This window comes from Spea bombifrons, chromosome 5, assembly GCF_027358695.1.
Source record: "Spea bombifrons isolate aSpeBom1 chromosome 5, aSpeBom1.2.pri, whole genome shotgun sequence".
Classification (NCBI taxonomy): Eukaryota; Metazoa; Chordata; class Amphibia; order Anura; family Pelobatidae; genus Spea; species Spea bombifrons.
In genome coordinates, this window is record NC_071091.1 from 57,589,185 (window position 1) to 57,608,894 (window position 19,710).

Genomic DNA, 19,710 nt, shown 5'->3' on the forward strand with positions numbered 1-19,710 from the left:
TCCAAACCATACCAAAGACAATACGTTTGAGGCTAAAAAGGAAGAGAACACCACATCTAAAAGCGAACAATACTGAACTATATGATAAGTTTGATTGAAGAAATATAAAACAGAAAATGTTATGCGTTAAATTTTGGACACAGACATATTCTAGCCTAGGTAGGCAAATCTACAGCCTCTGTGTTGCTTCGTTAGGGGCAGATCAGCCTACAATGTAAAGGTTCTCCATTGCTCCACCAGTTGCGAAATTCACAGATTAAAAAATGCCAAACCCTATTGCTCTGCACAAGATGTGTAATGGAAAAGGACCGTTATTTATTCATGAAACACCCATGAATAAATAACTGGTAAGTACTTCCTTTGACTACAAGAAGCATTTAGGGACTGTGACTTCTACCAGCTAACAGTTTTTGTATCGTTTTAGAATTTTGTCTCCATTCTCCCAGGACCGCTGGAAGGCCACTGGCATAACAAAAAATCTCCCTAGATCAGTGACATACTTGCATAGCAAATGGCAGGGAGAGAGCTGTCTGATGACAGCGTGGTACCTCCTATCAGCAGCAACAGCCAGCATTGGTAGATCCAGTGTGATGGCTTCCATTTGGCCATTCCTTGTACCGAGGAAGCACTGGGCAGAGTAGCAGATTTTGGATGACCCCGTTTCTGATTATGTAAGTTGTGATCAGGAAAGTAGGGCTATAGAGAAAGTGATCAGAGTGAGATGAAGAGGAAACAAAACGTTAACCTCTTAAAAAAATTCAAATTAAGAGGGTAAAAATGAATATGTTTAAAGGGACACCAGTGATCATTGTCACTTGTATTGTGTTTTTGCCCTCAAATTAAAAATAACAAAACTGAACCTACTTTTTTTTTTTTTAAGTAAAATCAAAGCAGAATTACAAAATATACAATAAGGTATTTCCACCAATTTCTACACGTTTTCTTTTAAATACAAATAAACTTATGTATAAATACTGTTTCAGAAAAACCTTGTTTCCTTAACAAACAAAATAATTAATGTGAATGTGTACACCAAATGAGAGACAGAAATTAGCGTTGAAGGAAGATAAAGCAAAAGCATGAAAATTGCTCTGGTCCTTAGGGATGACTCCGTGTATCTACTTCCTTAATGAACAATTATTTCTTACACATACACAATTTACCGCAAAGACTTGTATTGAGCATGTAAAATTACCATCTAAGGATAAATAAAATAAATGTTACTACATGATATGTATATTGTTGTTATCTCCTAGAATTGTCCTTGCTATGTTGAATAAGGAAAACTTATCAATCATGTGGAGGTCACATGGTTGCTCTTATTTTAAATACAAAATACCAGAAAACACCTTATAAAACAGTAAAAAATGTTAATGTTTTTGGATCCACTTTTTATTATATGTTTCTTGCATGCCATATTTGAAAAATAAAACTTTTTAAAATTGGCCCAAAAGCAACAAAACCTAAACCAAGCAGTAACAGTAGGATTATAAAAAAAGAAAAAAAGAAAGTAAAGTTCCTTATAAACTTGTTTCTTCATACTCCCCAACAGGGACATTATAGTGTCGATCATCTTCTGTTATAAGAGTCACACTAGGCCAGTCAGGCTTGTCATTGGGATACTGCGTGATAAATTCATCAGTTGCAAATTTGTAAAGTCTATACACTTTGATGGTGAGCTGCAAAGTATATCCAAGTAGAAACATTTCCACCTATTAAAATAACGATAATAAAATATGGTTAAAAAAATAATAAAATGTTTTAAAAAATATATACTTATGCAGTAGTCCTTCCTTTTTTAACCCTAGAAGGCTACAACTATTTTAGTTTTGCTATACTTATATTAAGGTGACATCTTTAGAAATATCTCACACTTCACCTAGGGAAATACATATTTTTCCGTTTACAGCCAAAGTTAAGCTATTTCAAACGCATAAAAACCTAACATGGAAGTAAGGCAAAGTGCTATCAAAGCCAATCAGCAGCCCAATTATCTACTAGAGAGAATGCCAAGAACACACGGGATGTGGTTTGGCAGTCTACACCCACTTTAACAATCTTGTATCTCATATGCAGAGTTATTCTGTGCAACATTTCAGCGGGACATACTTCAAACTGCTTCTGAAAGTCTGTTGCAAGCACTTGGCCTCGATGTAACCCCCGCATGCACAGGGCTTGGAAGCATACATTTCACAGGCTCCTTTGTGCACTAGTCACTATGACAGTTTGTGATCTACAGGCAAGAGCTGGAATGACTGAGGCATGCCTGACACAAGCTTTGATGCACAACAAAAAACACTTTCTAATGATGTTTTGTTATAATGTAGCATATTGTGTATATATTGCTTGTATAATTTAATGTATACACCAGAAACCTAGTGTAAAGCATTGTATATAACATTGCATCTAAAACTAAAGCATTAAAATGAAACCACATAAGACATGTTGCCTTGCCTGACACACATCACTACTGTTTTAAAGCCATGGCACCCTAACACATTTTGAATGTTCAGGATGCTTTCTCAAACAGACATTATATTTATGCGATTTTACCTGCTCAAGCCCTCCAGTATGTCCCACTTGATTCAAGTGATTCTTCATAAATTCACAAGGGTTGTTGGATGTATTTCGAGCAAACAGCAGCCAGGAAAACACCGGCACCTCTTTGCCCTCCTCATTGGCGTTGTATAAATCAATCGCCGTTTTCAACATTAAGAACTTGACCGCTTCATACAGGCAGTACTCCTCCTCCTCATTCCGAAAGATCTCATCGCAGGCAGCTTGCTTCTCCTTTGGAATCTTCATCGTGCTCAGTTCAGCCCACTGAATTAACAAAATCACAGGGTAAATCTACATAGTACAGCAAACGAGGCGTCTTTTCTGCTGCTTATTAGATGCTAGCCGTTATAGATCGCACCTTTACATTATAAAGAAATATATATTTGCAAAGGAACACATGGCCCAACTGAGAGTGTCCAAAAAAAGGTCACTGCCCCAGGAGAAAAATGCTTGTATAACACGCACACTGCCCTCACAATTATTTTAATCTAGATGAGTGAAAAACAAAGGCTTTACACATTTAGAGTACATGATAGGATTACAAGCCAACATATATATATGGCGTTAAATCTTTGAGTACTTAGAGTGGAGACGTTCTTTGCAGCGGGAGCCAAGTTAATTTTTGCTAAGATTACATTTAGGTGACAATCTCAGAGACAGCTTGAGCTTTAACAAAGAAAAGTATACTTTTTTTCTCAGGGCAAAATAAGATAGGCGCATATACCTAGTTTAGTGCAAACATTTTTTAAACAAAACAATATAAAGCATACATACGAAAGGGTTAAATCCCACAATTAAGCTTAACAAACTATGTAGTAAATACACACGCCAACAAGTAGAGCACCATTTATTGGGATACTGTGGTCCAAAAAAAGCTTATCAGCCCATTTGCTCGATTTAAAAATATAAACAAACTAGGTAGCAAATACACCTGTGCAAACAGAGAACTCCCATCTCTCATCTGTATGCTGGCTGAGCTTGATGGGAGCTGCGGTTAAAAAAAAAAAAAGCTCACCACCTCATTTAGTTTTAATTTCAAAATACAAAAAGAAAGATTTAAATACATTTATGCTGGGTGAGATGTGGTGGCTCTCCAGCAGGCTCTACAAAACTATAGGATTGATCTCTAGAATATTCCTTCACTGATTAAGTTATTTACTACTCAGGGCTTCCTGAGCCCTTCCTGTGGAATAACCTTAAAAGTCTTATTCGTCATAATCCACAGTAAAGTCTGAACATTCAATACTACAGCTTCTAACAGACTTTCACTTTAATAAATAAGGCAATTTCTCTGTCAATTCATACAGAAATCTGATTTATCGTGACTTATTGCTCAGTAAAACCAAGACACAGAAGATGTGTGTAACTAACCTTCTTCTTGAGTAACTCTAAGTACTGTTTTATTCGAACGAAGACCTTCTTGCTCTCATGTTTGTGCCAGAACCTCCACTGTTTTATCCAGTCATAGTTCTTAATAAGTTTTTCAGGCAACTGCAATGGAAACAAAATGCAATTTGAAATAATATTTTCTGCTTACTGAGGAACCTCTTAAGATAAATGTGTGTGTGTGTATAGTATCTTATATATATATATATATATATATATATATATATATATATATATATATATATATATATATTACACACACACACACAGATTTAACTAAATTTTTTCACAACAGGCTAAGTTAGTGGTAAAATCTACTCTCTGTCCATCCATGACATAAACCATAATTCATGACATCATGACATTCAGCCTTGAATATCATGATTTTGATTAAGAAGGGCACTTGGACAAGTGCAGATAAAAGCAGAGTACTGGCCTTGTAGAGGACTGCATTGGGATGCGGGTCCCGCCAAAAAGCTTGCGTGCGCGGGTGGTCTTGCTAGTGTTGCGGGTCCCGGTAATCCTGCGCAGTCCCTCACATCGTCTCTTCTCTTGCCCCACCCAGGAACACAGCGGATTCACGTGATTTTACGTCACTTCTCGTGACTCCGCTGTGTTCCTGGGCGGAACAAGAGTGAAGGTGTCATTTGCTAACTGTAGCTATCATAGCTGTTAATCTCCATCTTTCCCTTCATTTCTCTAAGGTGGGGAGGAAAGGTTATATTTTATATTTTTGGGGGATTGGGATGGTGGTTAGGGGTTATAAAATGTTTCCAAAACACTTGAATGGTAGATAGATCAATAGACATTTATCTAACTATAAAGTGCCTTGTTTGAGAAGACAACACACACTAGAGCAGTTATGAACATGGAGCTCACTTATATAGTTAATGATATGCCTCTGTGTGTGGTCGCTACGTGTAATGCAAATTAAGTCACCGCATCATTTATACAAATTAAAGCACAAACTTTGCTCTACAGAAAAGAAAACTGCAAATATACACAAAAAAATTAAAATGAATGTGGGCTAAATTCTTAGAATTATTGGACTAAAAGAACAAAGGAAACAATTGGTTCCAGTACATTCTATTCTAGTCAGGCAGAAAGATGCCAACTGTAAAAGGGCAAAGAGAATTAAAGAACAAGTGGAAAGAAAACATACTATCTGCAATTGTAAATATTTCGATTAACTAAAATGAATACATCTCAGCGAGTGATTCTCAAAACCTCAGTGTTTTAACACCTTCATGGAGCCTTAGAACTCTTAAAACTGTCAACTACTTCTTGGTGGCTGTAAGACAATGAGAACAGACGGGCAGTATGTAGCACTAAGGATGGCAGAAAGGCAACTAGCTAGGCGACAATAGGCTTTTCTGTAAATATCGCATTGGAATTCTTGTGCCAAATGTACACATCCCTAAAATATAAAAAAAACTTTGCTGAGCAACCACAGATAAAACGGACAATGCTGAATGCCGAACGATAAATTTAAAAGGTCAGTAATGCTTTAATATAACCTCATTTAATAAAGACATGTGACAGATGTTCAGAGGTTATGTGAAATGTATAGGACTTGACTGCTCTGCTATTATACTTACAATTTTTTTTTTTTTAATTATTTTTTTTTTTACTTAACTTTATATTTCACGTGCCCACTTGCCTACCCCCTGGTGCTCCTCAATTTTCGCAACTTGAAGACCTCCTACAGCTCGGAATTAAGTGATTATGTTGTACGCAACATAGAATGTAATATAATTGCATAAATATGAAAGATGCAGATGGCATCAAACATCCCAAACAGAAGCCACGTATTGGTAGAAAGGTGGCAAAACACGGTCTTATTTTCAGCAATATGTGAATTCACGCATGGGGCATCTGACATCAGTGGAGGATAGCAGCCCCCTCTTTGGTCTGACTGGCTTGGCCAGGAAACAGGAAGCAAAGACATTGGCAACTTCACACCTACCTACAAAGCACGCACAGCTAGGTACTGCTACTGACTTCAGAACTATACCAATAAAAAAAAAAAAAAAAACCTATGGAAGCCCCTACTTTAATCGGGGTTATTGACCAGAAAACCAAAATAATTCATTTTCACACAACTCCATGTTGCTGAAAAATCTTAGACACTTGTGACTAAAAAACTTTGCATACATCAAGCTAACCATTTCTGCTCACATATTCCGTATCATGATGAATTTGAAAATGAACAGACACTATGTGTGAGAGGGCTGTGTTAACCATTGAATGCAAAAGTTTTAGGTTTGTTTTTAGGCATACAATACAGATCACATGTGAGGTGACTAAGTACATACATTGGATAGCTCTTCGTCATCAAGGAACAGTGGCAGCTTCGACGTCTGGCTTAGTGCTTGGAATAGCGTGGCTCTTAAGGCACAGTAATTGTCACCACGAACTCGTCTGACCGATGTAAAGTGGTGAGAAACTTCTTCATAGCCCTAGCAACAAAAAGAATATGTCAAATATCCTAAAGCATTAACAATATGATTTCTGACCAATAACTGTGCCTTTATTTGCATGCATTGCTATTTTCATACAGTACCTCCTTCATGATTTTTGCTACAGCTGTTTTGCCTCTCCATTCCCTTTGACAGTATTCCACAATATCCATTTCTGGTCCCACTCCTAACTTATGATCTGTAACATAAAAAAGTTAAAGTCAATTTCAAATGTTAATGATTTCAGGTGCAAACCCAAGAAGGTGCAGCCAATTTTTTTTTTTTTTTATTTTTTTTTAAAGAGACTCCAGCCATATGCACTTTAATGTATGTGATGGGTGCATTGTGCATGCAGGATTCTCCAAAATCTCCACAAAAGCATTTGTGCCTTTCGCAGCAAACAGCTAAATATGCCCTACAGGAGATGATTTGGCTGAACGCTTAATATTTTAGTTTTTGCTTTGGAAGAATGAACTTCTAATGTAGGGGTGTCCATAAAATTAGGTTGTCCCTTTCAAACTCAAAATCAGCAAGGGATTGCGGTCTAACATGAGATGCGCAGAACTTCAAGGGCATCAACTAAGGCATTATGTACATGAGGCTCATAAAGATAACAGATTAAAAGTTTTACACAGCTTCCTAAGTTTTCTGTGGATTTTTTTCTTTAAATGAATGGATGAATATTTTAGTTCACCACTATCACAACTAATCCTGTGTTGAGTCAGATCTCAATAAAAAAAAAGGTGCAAACTATTCAAAACCTACAGTGGCAACCTCAGTTTAGAGGATTTGTCTGAGCACTTAATTACTATTGCAAACTATTCGAGAATGGTGGTTATGTATAAAATGTTCTTCGGGTACAGCATTTAGAGATCTTATCCCATAGAGACCATTGAAATGTTATCATTAACTACATCACCACATAGGTTGCTGTGCTGATTACATCATGGTTTTAAACCAAGTAATGATGCCTTTGACTGTATGTTACAAATCTTAGCACATTAGTTATTGCATACAGCATTTTTTACCATTTGAATCCTCTTCACTAATGCGGCACTCATTTTTCTTTTTTTCTTTTTGAATTTCTTCTCCATCTCGATAAATATCTTCTTCGCTGTATGTCAAAATAAGAATACAATTAAATGATCAGCATTCCATTCAACATGAACATTTATAGTCCTTCATCTGAGAATTACCAAAAGCCATTTAAAAGAAACACACCCATAGCTCAGGTATACAGAAGGCTAATATGTTTCTCCTTCAAATGTAAAAGATGTAATAAGTCCCCTCAAACTCAAATAAATAAAACAGTCTCTTATAGCAAAAGATCATTTTCAATTATGCAACTCGATTATGGGACTCAAAAGAATCGTAACGTAAAAAAGGACCTGTATGTGATTATTAAGCATCTTTCAACATTTTGGAAAAAAAAATGAAAGTGACTTCTGCAACTATTAAACAATAAGGATTTATTTTTTTTTAAACATTCCAATAAGGTGGTCGGGACTGTCAAGTAATAAAAAGGAACCCCGACATCCCATTCCCTTTCTTACTCAACAGTGGCGGACATAGTCAAGTGGTAAGTTAGGTGATTATTTCCTCTAAAACCAGATCATTATTACTTCTACTCACATGTCCGGACGCAGGTACTTTATTTCCCCTGTCCCCACGTTTTCCTCATCTTCTATTACAACAGATGTTAGCTTCGGAGTATTGGAACTGCAGGTTACACTTAAAAAAGAATCAGATTGATTTTCTTTTTGCTCTCTCTCATAATCATCTGGTACGTGGGCCATTTCATGTTCCCTTGCTCTGTCATCTGTCAGATCTGTACCCTTTCTTGGAGGCTGCAGGGACAGCTTGCCTGAAGCTTTGATATCCTGTTTTGAATTAGCTACAGTGGAACCTCTAAAGAGAACAAAAATACTTATTACAAGTTAGGCTACAGACATTTTATTGTACATAGAGATGGGGTTAATTATCCGGTTAGTATAACGCTTAATAATACATATAAATCACATAATTATTAATATCTTGTTCAGCAGTGTGTGTTCAGCTAAACTACATCACAATACATGTGTTGTACTATTTTCTTAGAGTTGCTTACAAGTGAGTGGTGGGAGGTAGTGTTGGGAATAAAATAAACAGACCTCTTGGTCGCATTTTGATGACCACATACGCTTGTTTATAATTACGAACCCACTTTGGGCCCGTTGTACACAGTGGATAATATACTAGTCCTTAATATTATCAGATCACACAGCCGCCTCCCGTTTATTTTATTTTCTGCGCCTGCAGCGTTTCGGAAGCCCCAGAGGCGCTGTCAATAACGCGCCTGCATACCATTCATAAAGCTAAACTCTTCTCTCCTTAGTGTTTCAGCGGCCAGCTGCGACCTTCTTCCGGCCATCCGACGTGGTTCCTTCCGGTATCCGGCGACTCGACGTCCGGTAGATGAAGATAGCTGCGAGTCTGCGCTTTAAGCTACCGGAAGTAGTGTTCTCTGTCGCTGTTACAGTGGGCGCGTATTAGCGTCTCGTCCTTACCACCTTGCTCTTCGTTCCCATATATATTTGGTTACGTTAATGAAGTGTAGACACAGACAGGAATATTATACTGACTGTTTAACGCAGATGGCTTGCTTAGCTTTTATTATCTACTACTAGATATCGTGCTAAAAAAATAGAATACGTTATTTAAAAAAAACTGCAACTATAAAAGACAAATAGTGCAGGAATTTGCAATTCTAAGACCAGCTGAAATCCAAACAAAACTGAAAAAAATTGCACAGTCCAAAGGAGTCATAAAATGTATAATGCAATCATATAAAACCGATTTGTTGTTAGGGGTTTTGATTGTTATTGGATTTTTAGACAAACTGTTTTCATCATGCCTATGGAAAGTGGAGACTAAATTAACGAGGCATAAAAAAATAATTTATTTCCTGATAAAGTAGACAGCCACCGGTAGTGAGTGTAGCTAAACAAGCACTCCTTTATTAGGGACCCTCTGTTTTATGTGTGCATTTGTTTTGTGCCAATCCTGGGACCGCTTTTCCCCAGCTGGGCACCGGCTCTTCCACCCCTATCGTGACATTTTTTTAATAACAAATAATATAAAATATAGTATACACTGTATGATAATATCCACTTTGAGGCATCCGTTACAAACCATTAAGGTCCCGATGTCCATAGTGTCACTGGAGGGTCTTGCACTGTATCCTACAGATGTTTTAATCACACGTATAATCGAATAAGGCATTCAAGAAAAAGAAAAGTCCTTACTCTAGAGTTCTGGAGTCTTCGAGTAACTCAGGGTTAATGCTGTGTTCGGAGAGGCTTTTTCGGAGTGCATTTCCATCACTCGCTGTTGATTTTTCTCCAGTCCTTTTTTGAAGATGGTGAATTGCATGGGTGGGGTTTGTGGCACATAAGGGATTAGTGTTCATGGAAGATTGTGCTGGAAAGTCTTTAGTCAGATGTCTATAATAAGTGAAAATTATAATTAAAAAAGGCCGTTAGATGGGTGTAATTGTATGTTATGAATGTCAAATTGGTCTGCATTTTCTGCCAATTTTGGCATTCATTCTGGGGTTTCTCGGGCCTCCCACAAGCCAGCAATGCTGGGCAGCAGATGCATTTAATGGGACTCATCTCCTACAAGGCTTGATTGAGTTTATTCATAGACTAGATATGTATATCATATGCAAGGCATGCGCCACTATGTGTATGCAGGCATATAATTTGTACTATCAACATCTTTCAAAACACTCATGTATTTGTAGGTACTCCACTGTGTTGCAACATAGTACCAACATCCATTTACACATTAATCTGTAGCATATTATAAAGTCAAGAAAGCAGTAAAAAAAAAAAAAAAAAAAAAAAGCAAAAGCAATGTGGTATGGCAGGAGTGACATCTTTAACAAAGTGCAAGAGGGGAGTGAATCTCAATGGATGAGAAATGTTAAAACCAGGTGGTCAAAAACTCTAGTCTAAAACTAGAGGGTCAAAGGTATAGATGCATTATATGGAAGTTTTGAGAGGGTGGTAGGTAAATGGAACCGTCTCCAGATCAGATCAGATCAGTTATAGAGGCTTATACTGCGGAGATATTTAAAGACACGTTATAGGCAAAAAGTGATCCTGAATCTAAGCCAAGCTCAAGGACTGATTAAGACCTGAGTCTTACTTAAAGCAAAATGAGCAGACTAGATGGGCCGAATAATTCTTATCTGCTGTCAAATTCTATGTTTCTAATAGCTAGAACATGGAAAAAGAGAGCAACTGAATAGATATGTTTCTCACAAATCCCTCTATGCACCTGCATATAACCTGTAGCTTTCAGTTACATCTGAGGTGCGTAGTAAAGGCAAGCAGCACCCCCCTACACATACACACCACTACTAATCCTTTCTTCCCTTAACATAGTTGCTGTCTCTGCAATACTGAGGGTCTGATACAAGAGCTTTCTTTATTTAGTATTACATTTATATATGCTGTGTTACACTTTTGGTAAATCTACTCAGTTTGCTTTTGAAAATTCACTACTTGTTCAGCTTCTATTACTAATATATTACTATTAAAATATAGGATCAAAGAACATATCCTCCCACGCCCGCCTACAGGACTTTACTTGCGCAGCACCAGCCCTCTGGAACTCTCTTCCCCGTACTGTCCGACTCTCACCAACTCTACCCTCCTTCAAACGCTCCCTAAAAACTTTTCTCTTCAGGGAAGCCTACCACTGACATAAAACATCAAAACTTCCCTCTAACCCACTTACAACCCTTACATTAACATCATTCACTACCACACAGTCCTCACCTCCTGTTTATCACCCTTATCCACCTAGATTGTAAGTTCCTGCGGGAACAGGGCCCTTCATTCCTCTTGTATCTGTATGTCAATTGCTGTATTGTACTTGTCGCTATCTGGAAAATGTTCATCTTGTACAGCGCTGCGGAATCTGTCGGCACTTTATAAATAAAGTATAATAATAATAATATATCAAAAGGCTATGTTTTTCTATAATATAAGGGAAGTTATGGAATTTCCCCCTGATGTCTGGGGAAAGAGTTCAGGTGAATAGTGAAAGAATTTGAGCGAACAATGAAAGGTCCCTGCCGTTTACTGTTTTAAGTCTACCACTTTACATTGCTCTGTGTCTATAACCCTTACAGTCATGTGTGACAAATAATCTATAAACTGGTGCATTTACTGGTATGAGGGAAAATTTGGAGAAGATTAATATCATACAATTTAATTCCTTCGTGTCATAACTATTTTTTGTTTCACTTTTGCTCCCTTTGTAGTAGTGCAAAATAAGTATTACCTGTTTCTACAGCTGAAATGCTTACACTATTTGCTAAAACTATTTAGAATGAAAATGTTATATAGATGGATAAGTATCTAAAAACTAGTATGTCTTAACAGAATGAAACAAACAAAAAATCACTTTTTGAGATTGAAGTTGATAATGAGCATAATGTAATAGAATTACAAAGTTTGACATTATCGGTAACACTTACTGTTTGTCTATAACATTGTCATCCTCCTGTTCATCATCTCTAGAGTAAAAGGACTGGCTTCTATTATACAACGAACGCTCTGTAGCACAATTGAGAATTTCAGGTTCCAGTTGTTGTGAGCTTTCATGAAGAATCTCCACTTCTTCTTTCACTGGTGTTTCTATATCTTGCTTGTTGAAGCTGCAATTGAAACAAAAACAAAATGTTAGTACAGCAAATCATTTTCAGTTAACTTTTAGACTGAAAGCTACACTTCTGCAATTCTCACATATACATTATTAACCATTTATGTTTCTCAGGAATAAATATAAAGATTTACTTTACTGCAGAGGGTGTGGAGCAGCCTTCCAGCAGGATAAGCTTTTAGGTCCACCCCTGTAATTTAGGGGTGTACTCACTTTTGTTGCTAAGGTTTCGACATTAATGGCTGTGTGTTGAGTTATATTGAGGGGACAGCAAATTTACACTGTTATACAGGCTATACATTCACTACTTTACATTGTAGCAGAGTGCCATTTCTTCAGTGTTGTCACATGAAAAGATATATTTACAAAAATGTGAGGGGTGTACTCTTGTGAGATACTGTGTGTGTGTGTGTGTGTGTGTGTGTATATATATATATATATATATATATATATATATCACACAGTATTCATATATATTGTATACGTAAGAGGGAATGTGAATGTCTGAGGCCGTGTATATCGGCTTGTTTACATACATTTTAGTCTGTAATTTCCCCATTCAAACCACACCAAAATGTCTGAGTTTAAAAAAGCAAAAAAAACTTGTATGGCCTACCTATAAACCAAAGCAATGCAAAGTAAATGAATATGTACAGTGGCATATTCTTACCTTACCATGTTTAAGATGGCAGGTCAAGGTGGGCAGTAGCCTCTTATTATGCTGCATAATAGGGAGCCATCTCACCCAATTGGACAATTGAGCTCTCTGTAACACTAGTCAATGGGCTGGTTAGAAAAGAGAGATCACTGATCTCCCCAACCACCCAATTAACACTAGTGAGGGTTGTGCAGAAAAAAAAACTTGCGGGTGGTCTTGCTGGTGCTGCGGGCGGTCAGGCTCTGTACCTGCGGCTCCCGGTAATTCCGCGCAGTCCCGCAAGGCTGCCTTCTCGCTGCTCCCTTACAGTGTCTCCTCTCTTGCTCTGCCCAGGAACAAAACGGAGTCACGTGATGTGAGGGAGCAGCGAGAGGGCAGCCTTGCGGGACTGGGCGGGAACTCTGTAGTTCAGGTAAGCAGGTGAGCGTGATTGGCCAGAAATGTGGCGGGAGCGGGCAGGATTGGCCACGAATGTGGCGGGAGCGGAACACCCACATTGCGGGAGCGGGCTAAAAATCAGCGGGAGCGGGATTAAAAAAGCCGTCCCGCGCAGGGCTCTAGTGCAGAGGGGGCACAGTCCTCCATAGTCACTTTTAGTGCATGCTTTCTTTAAAAGTGGATCGCCGTGATATCTCATCATATCCTGAAGAACACTAGATAGCACAGCGGGTCGGAGTGGGCAGCACGTGGCTGCTGAGTATGTATATTAGGGTAGTTTTCTTTATCTGCAATGGCTGTACCTGAAATCTTCAATGTGTTTTAGTTTTTTACATTACAATTTAATCATATATCTTGTAGGTACACTAAATAAGAAACAGCAAATATTAACAAAGACACTAGAACGTTGCTTTTGATATAAGGTAACTATACATAGCAAACTTGATCCATGCACTCCAGGCGATAGAGGAAAAAAATCTCAATTGCAGTCACAGCAAGTTAATTCAACAAACAAGGAATGAGCACTGAGAGGACTTGAAAATATGAAAAGTAATTATTATTAAAAAAATCTACATTTCAGTCCCTCACAGTGGATTTTTATCATCTTGATAAAAGTCCCACGTGAGTGGCAGAAATGTCTATTTTATGATAATAAATTACTCATTTTTATTATTTTCACATTCCCTGAGTGCTCTTTTTTCCGCTTGACAGACATATTTGTGATTATTGCTGTTTTGTTTTATATTTCTCCATCAATACATATTGCTGCCTGTAGATACCAAGTTCAGTAAAAGAGTGGTCTGTGTAACCGATATGAGTATTTAACTAAAACATGGTGGCACAGTAACACATTTTGTAATAGAAACACACCACTGATATCAGAAACAGTACCTTGAAAATTCGGTGTCCTCAGAATGACATCCTTGCCTTCTCAAGAAGGAATCATGCGTTGTCCATTCATCTGCTGTACACTTTTTTTTAGAGCAGCAGGAAAATATAGGAGTGAATCTTGAACCTTTCCTAGATGTCTTCTTCCAGCACCAAAAGCAATGACAGCAGCAGATAGACCACAAGCAGGCCATTATAACTTCTCACATGTCCATTGAGCTTTACACTGGTGTTTAAACAAAATCTTAATTCCCATGTCAGTTACTCAATATCTTCTGTCCTTTAAAATTATTTAGTACAGATCTACAAAAGGAAATATAGCACCATAGTCAGAAACTAAATATGTACAGTTCTTAATCCATCACAGATAGGGCTAGATGTCCAGCTGTTTTACTAAACATAAACATACATTGTGGATATTTGCATCAAAGGAGACCATAAACAAATACCATAAAAGAAAAAAATGTTAAACCAACAGATTCCATATAATCACTGAGGTAGATAGCAATATTTTTTGGTATCTCAAACAGTTAATATGAGAAAGCGTCTGGGTATTTTAGAATGAAATACTGCAAATTTGTTATTTAACCATACACTGTAGTACAAGCTGAACAAGGTGGGATGTACAAAGCCTATTTAGAGTCCCCAATACAGCCTACATGTTAAATAAAGGAGGGTCACAATAGTAATGTTCATTAAAATGTAAAAGAGAAGGAATATATTTGTGCAAAACTTTAATACAACTACAGAAATAGTTTTAATTATCCCCTAGGCTCAACAGTAAAAGATAAAGTGTAACAGGTGCACATGCATATATGGACATGCCAGCTTAGCATAACTTCTGCATTACAAAGATTCTATATCGGAGTATATTACAATGCAACATAATAAAATGCTTGTGCACATCACATCTTATAACAAACAAATGTTATCTTTTTAACATTATCAAGAAACACATGGTAGACGTAGCAAAAATTTAGCTAGGGAATATAACGAGGGTTCATTTTAATAGTTGTACAGCTCTTAATCATTTGGGTATTGGAGGTCGCGGAGATTATGTTTATTTAGATTATTATGTAGAGCCAACAATTTACGCGTGATTTCTTACAGTACATACATTCAAAGGGTATGACAACAGCTAGAAATGACAGATGAACCGATATATAAGGTAAGGAGGGCCCTGGTCACAATCTAGAGAAGGTTGGGAGCTTCAGTTATTGAAGAATAAGCCATCACTTTTTTCATTATTTATTATAACTGATTAAAGCAATACATTCAGCGGAAAAAGGAAAATATGTTGCAGATGTTATAAAATACAGTACATAACACAAAAAGTAGCTAAATGTTGCTGCATAGGTATAACAGCCATATAAACAATCCTAGTAGCTCTGTTTGTACCAGTGTGCTATGGTAACATTTTTCTTCACAGTCAAATTCATTTCTTATTTCTGATAATGTATTATTGTTTAATAATAGTCTTACTTCTTTTTGTTTGCCACACTAGACATTTATAAATTAGAAAATGTGAGACTGCAATGGTATATTCTTCATCAATAGAAACTGACAGATTTCTGTTTATGCTAATATACCGTGTACTGATTTCACTGCAATCTTCCCTGTTGATCCAGCATTACTGTTGTGTGCTAGTTTAATTATGTCAAATTAATTGAAGACCACTTCTAATGCAAACAGCTTCTTAAACAGATCCCACGTTATTTGAATTGGCATGGTGATATTTAAGTTTGCTTTATTATGCCTTTTAGATATGATTGCACTTGTTAACTGAAATAAATATCAATAATATCTGTATTTATAGAAAAATAGTTTTGGTCAAGAGCAGGTATTTACTTGATTGTCTGTTTTCAACCTAAATGATTGTCACAATTTAAGTAACCTCCCATTTCCTTAAGAAGTCGGTAAAACGTGCGCAGAAGGTGCCATTCATGTGCTGTAAGTAAGTATGAGGTTTGCCCTTCTTCACTCTACCACTTATGAGTTTAAAAGTCTTTTAATCACACTTGTTAAGTTGAACACCAAATCATGCTCTTGGGCTGCTTGAAATCAATATCTATGGGAACCCCAGATCCTGGGTCAAAGATTTTCTTATTTTTCCAGCATTCAGTTGTTCATCTCAATAGGACTGATCCTATATAATATACCTAACATGCTTGTTTGTGCATGTATATTGCCTAGTGTGGGCAACCTTTAGTGACATGTTGAATGATTCAGAATGTATAACTCATTCAAGCCAAAACATGACAAACATAGCACTTTACCTTTATTTTCCGTGAGGTCTATCTCTTCCTGCTCATTCTGTAAGCAGATTTTGCTTAGTGTAACACTTGTCGATGATAAGCAGTTGAGCATACATGTCCAGTGTGATTCCACTGTACTAACCCTTATCCGGAACAATATGCATCTCATTTGCCAAGAAATATTTGTTTCCCTTGGACAATTGGCAAATCCCTTTTAAGTGGTAAGCAGGAAGGGAAAATCCCTCTCCTATTTTTACACATGGAAACCGAAGGGACAATATGTATGTTGGCATTTGCTTCAGTTTAGCAACAGTGCTTTTCTAAAGGGCAGTATTGACCAGTATTCTATTAGGATGGCTGACATTTCCTATGAAATATACTGTATGATACAATACAAACCAACATCAAATTTACATGTGGTGTGCTGGTCATTGGAAAAAAAATATGGTGATTACTCTTGGTGCATCTTTTACGTTATAACCTCTTTATTTTAGGGTTGTACTAAGCAATTTACAATGTTAAATATCCTGATACTACTTCGAGGGCAGTTGTCTGGTTCACTGATTTGCATCAGGCACATAACACAAAATATCCAGCTTAGAACAGACCATAGCAATTTATAGAATTAACCCCCAAGAGATAATTATATGATTTCACCAAAATTAAAACTTTGATTTTACCCATGTTTTAATAGAAGCTGACACGCCTCATCAGACGTTACAATAATCTATCTGGATAAATTACAAGATTCATTAAAGAAACAAAAGACAGACCTAAGCATACTGACTAAAATATCCATCTATTAATAAACATAAAGAGCTTGTAAACCTTCTCTGATAGGAGCCAGTTATTTTTCTAACCCTGTTAGAATTTTCATAAAATAATTTATGTCTACTGTGATACAACTAGTTTTCTGAAGCTGTCTGACTGACAGCTGATGGACTAAAGATGCTTGCTGATATCATGATGTCAGCACATCTCATCACTTTTAAGCTGTCCCAGCTCTGACCTAGGGCAGCGGCTCCAGCTCCGACCTAAGGCAGCAACCCTAGCTCCAACCAAGGGCAGTGGCCCCAGCCGCCCCTCCGTAATCAGTGCCTTTAAAATGTCTTGTCCAGATGGAGACAAATTGTCTTTGTAAGTGATTAACATGTATCAATTACGATTTTAGTTGTTTCATATTAAATGTCATGTTTTAACAGGGCTTTATACAGACCACACAAGCATACGTTTAATTGGTGGGAAAAAAGAAAAAAACCTCACATCACATACTTACCATATTATTTTGGGAAGTATATAGCTTCTCGGACCTTACTTTCAACTATTAATTTGAAAATCCCCACAGATTAACACAATGTGCTGGACCTGCGACAGCTGTCATCTGCTTTATATAGAATGTTTAAAGGGACACGGAGTTTAAATGCTGAAGACACGTGTAGATCAGCAAGATGTTGGAAGCTGAATATGACACATGGAAAAATATTAACCCCAAAGGAGAACAGTGTCTGTTTATTTTGCACATTCATTTTTTCCTTCATCTATTTTGTATGAGCTGAAAAAAGGAACAGTGGCATTCACCGTTTTTTCCACAACAAAATTATTGGCTTCTATTTGTTTGTGAAGCAGAGATGTACATGTACTTTGACGATTAAGTTGTCCAGTTAAAAACCTTAAAATTAGCTGTGTTTTCATAATGAAACCAATAATATTCTACATCAGTGTTAAATCTGAAATATGATTCTCATGTACACCAGACGATTGAATGCCATACAACCTTGGCACTTGATTAGTGGTCCTTTGGGATTAGTGGTACATTGGCAAGTGTACTGAAAAGTAGGATTTATGGTCTTCATTATAAAAGCTGCAAAAATATTGGATTTTTAACCATTGGGCAAGAGTTGCTGTAGTAGGAAAGGTTGCCATATCTGTGTTACGGTGTGCATTATTGATACTACCATCACTCTACTACCGTTATAAATGATGTGTTGCTTTTTATGGAACCTGTTCATGTCTCACTAAAATTTAGGAAAACCTGGAGCTATGGTACAACCAGTAAGCTTAAGGAAACTACCTTTTGTTGCTGGAAGCTCACCGCTTTATAAAGTATTGTACTTACAGCAAATGTACACTGGAGAGTTCTGAAATAAAGGTATAGCAGAAGGAGGACCCTTTTTGTAGGCCTGCAAAAAAGTACAGGGTCTGAGATTAAAGAGGGACAGATATGACACAAAATCAAGGCAAGGTACCAAACCTTTGCATATACAGTGTTAAGAAAAAGTAAGAGAACCCTTTGGAATTTTGTTGTTCAATGAAAGCTAATTGAAGACATGATTCAGAAAACCTCAAGTCCCAGTCAATCAAATAGGTGTGTTTTGGCCGTGTTTTGAGATAAAATAAACCCAAACATTTTGAGTTTAGTATTCTCAAGACGCAAATTGCAGAAGACCTACAGTCAAGAATTGTTGATTTGCACAAAGCTGGAAAGTGTTTCAAAGCTAAACACAATTATCACCCACTAAAATCCCATTAAATCCCTAACCTATGTCAGTGGAGCACAACCCAAAGCAGATACCTCTAACCGGCAGGGCTCCATTAACTTGCCAGCAGTGTCTAACCTGCTTGAACTGCAGTTCTCTCCTTGTCTCTTCCTAATGTCTCATATCTCCTGAGGTATAATGTGACTCCTGTTAATGCTCTGCTTTTACTTCCGGGGCAGGTTTGTTTCTGTACAATTAATCTAGGGTACTGAAGGTGTTGTTTCTGTCCTGCATAGAAAGAGCGCTCTCTATCTGTTCAACGCGGAAGTGGTACACTTTTCTGTAAGGGTGGTAGACAAGTGGAACAGTCCCTAAACAAATGTGGTAGAGGTTAACAATGTAAGGGAATTTAAACATGCATGGAATAGGCATATGGCTAACCGTAATCAAGGACCAAGGGCTATTTAAGGTTTCAGTCTTTAGAGCAGCTCATAATAAATGGGGAAATAACTATTCCATTCATCTAAATTCTATGTTTCTGAGGTAGCTGCCCTGGTTAATTGGAAGTACCAAAGTAGAGTAAATGTTGAATTAGACTTTTATCAGTATCCTTTAAAGGCATACACACACTCTCTCAAATCACCTGGTTGAGAAGTACCCGAGATAAACACATGCTTGTACATTTGCATTAAACTAAAAGAAATGAAGGCATCAAATTACCGGGATTTTCCATAAAGCTGCCCAGGGCCGTTTAACAGAATAACCTGTTTTTTTGGTCTTTATTCTTGGACCGAATAACAGCCCAGGGCTGTAAGGTAGTGACTTACCAATGATTTTAAAATGCTAAGCCATAACAAGTAAAACGAGGATGCTTT

The 19,710-nt window shown here is 37.2% G+C and overlaps 1 protein-coding gene across 1 annotated transcript; it reads right to left on the bottom strand.

Moving 5' to 3' along the window:
* Positions 1 to 1,376: 1,376 nt before the first annotated feature.
* Positions 1,377 to 14,319, bottom strand: OTULIN (OTU deubiquitinase with linear linkage specificity). Its single transcript, XM_053466991.1, has 10 exons — positions 14,107 to 14,319; positions 11,935 to 12,114; positions 9,689 to 9,886; positions 8,037 to 8,312; positions 7,433 to 7,518; positions 6,509 to 6,603; positions 6,261 to 6,404; positions 3,931 to 4,050; positions 2,554 to 2,823; positions 1,377 to 1,712 (listed from the first exon to the last, which is right to left on the bottom strand). The coding sequence occupies exons 1-10, from the start codon at positions 14,295 to 14,297 to the stop codon at positions 1,521 to 1,523; spliced, it is 1,752 nt and encodes a 583-aa protein (XP_053322966.1). The 5' UTR covers positions 14,298 to 14,319; the 3' UTR covers positions 1,377 to 1,520.
* Between the last annotated feature and the right edge of the window lie 5,391 nt (positions 14,320 to 19,710).

Bases quoted from the DNA above. Each gene is read 5' to 3' on its own strand.
- OTULIN (XM_053466991.1), bottom strand. From the start codon at position 14,297: ATGGCCTGCTTGTGGTCTATCTGCTGCTGTCATTGCTTTTGGTGCTGG. The intron at 12,115-14,106 runs GTACTGTTTCTG...TTTCAATTGCAG, and splicing joins GAGGACACCGAATTTTCAAG to CTTCAACAAGCAAGATATAG. The intron at 9,887-11,934 runs GTAAGTGTTACC...CACTTATTATAG, and splicing joins GACAATGTTATAGACAAACA to ACATCTGACTAAAGACTTTC.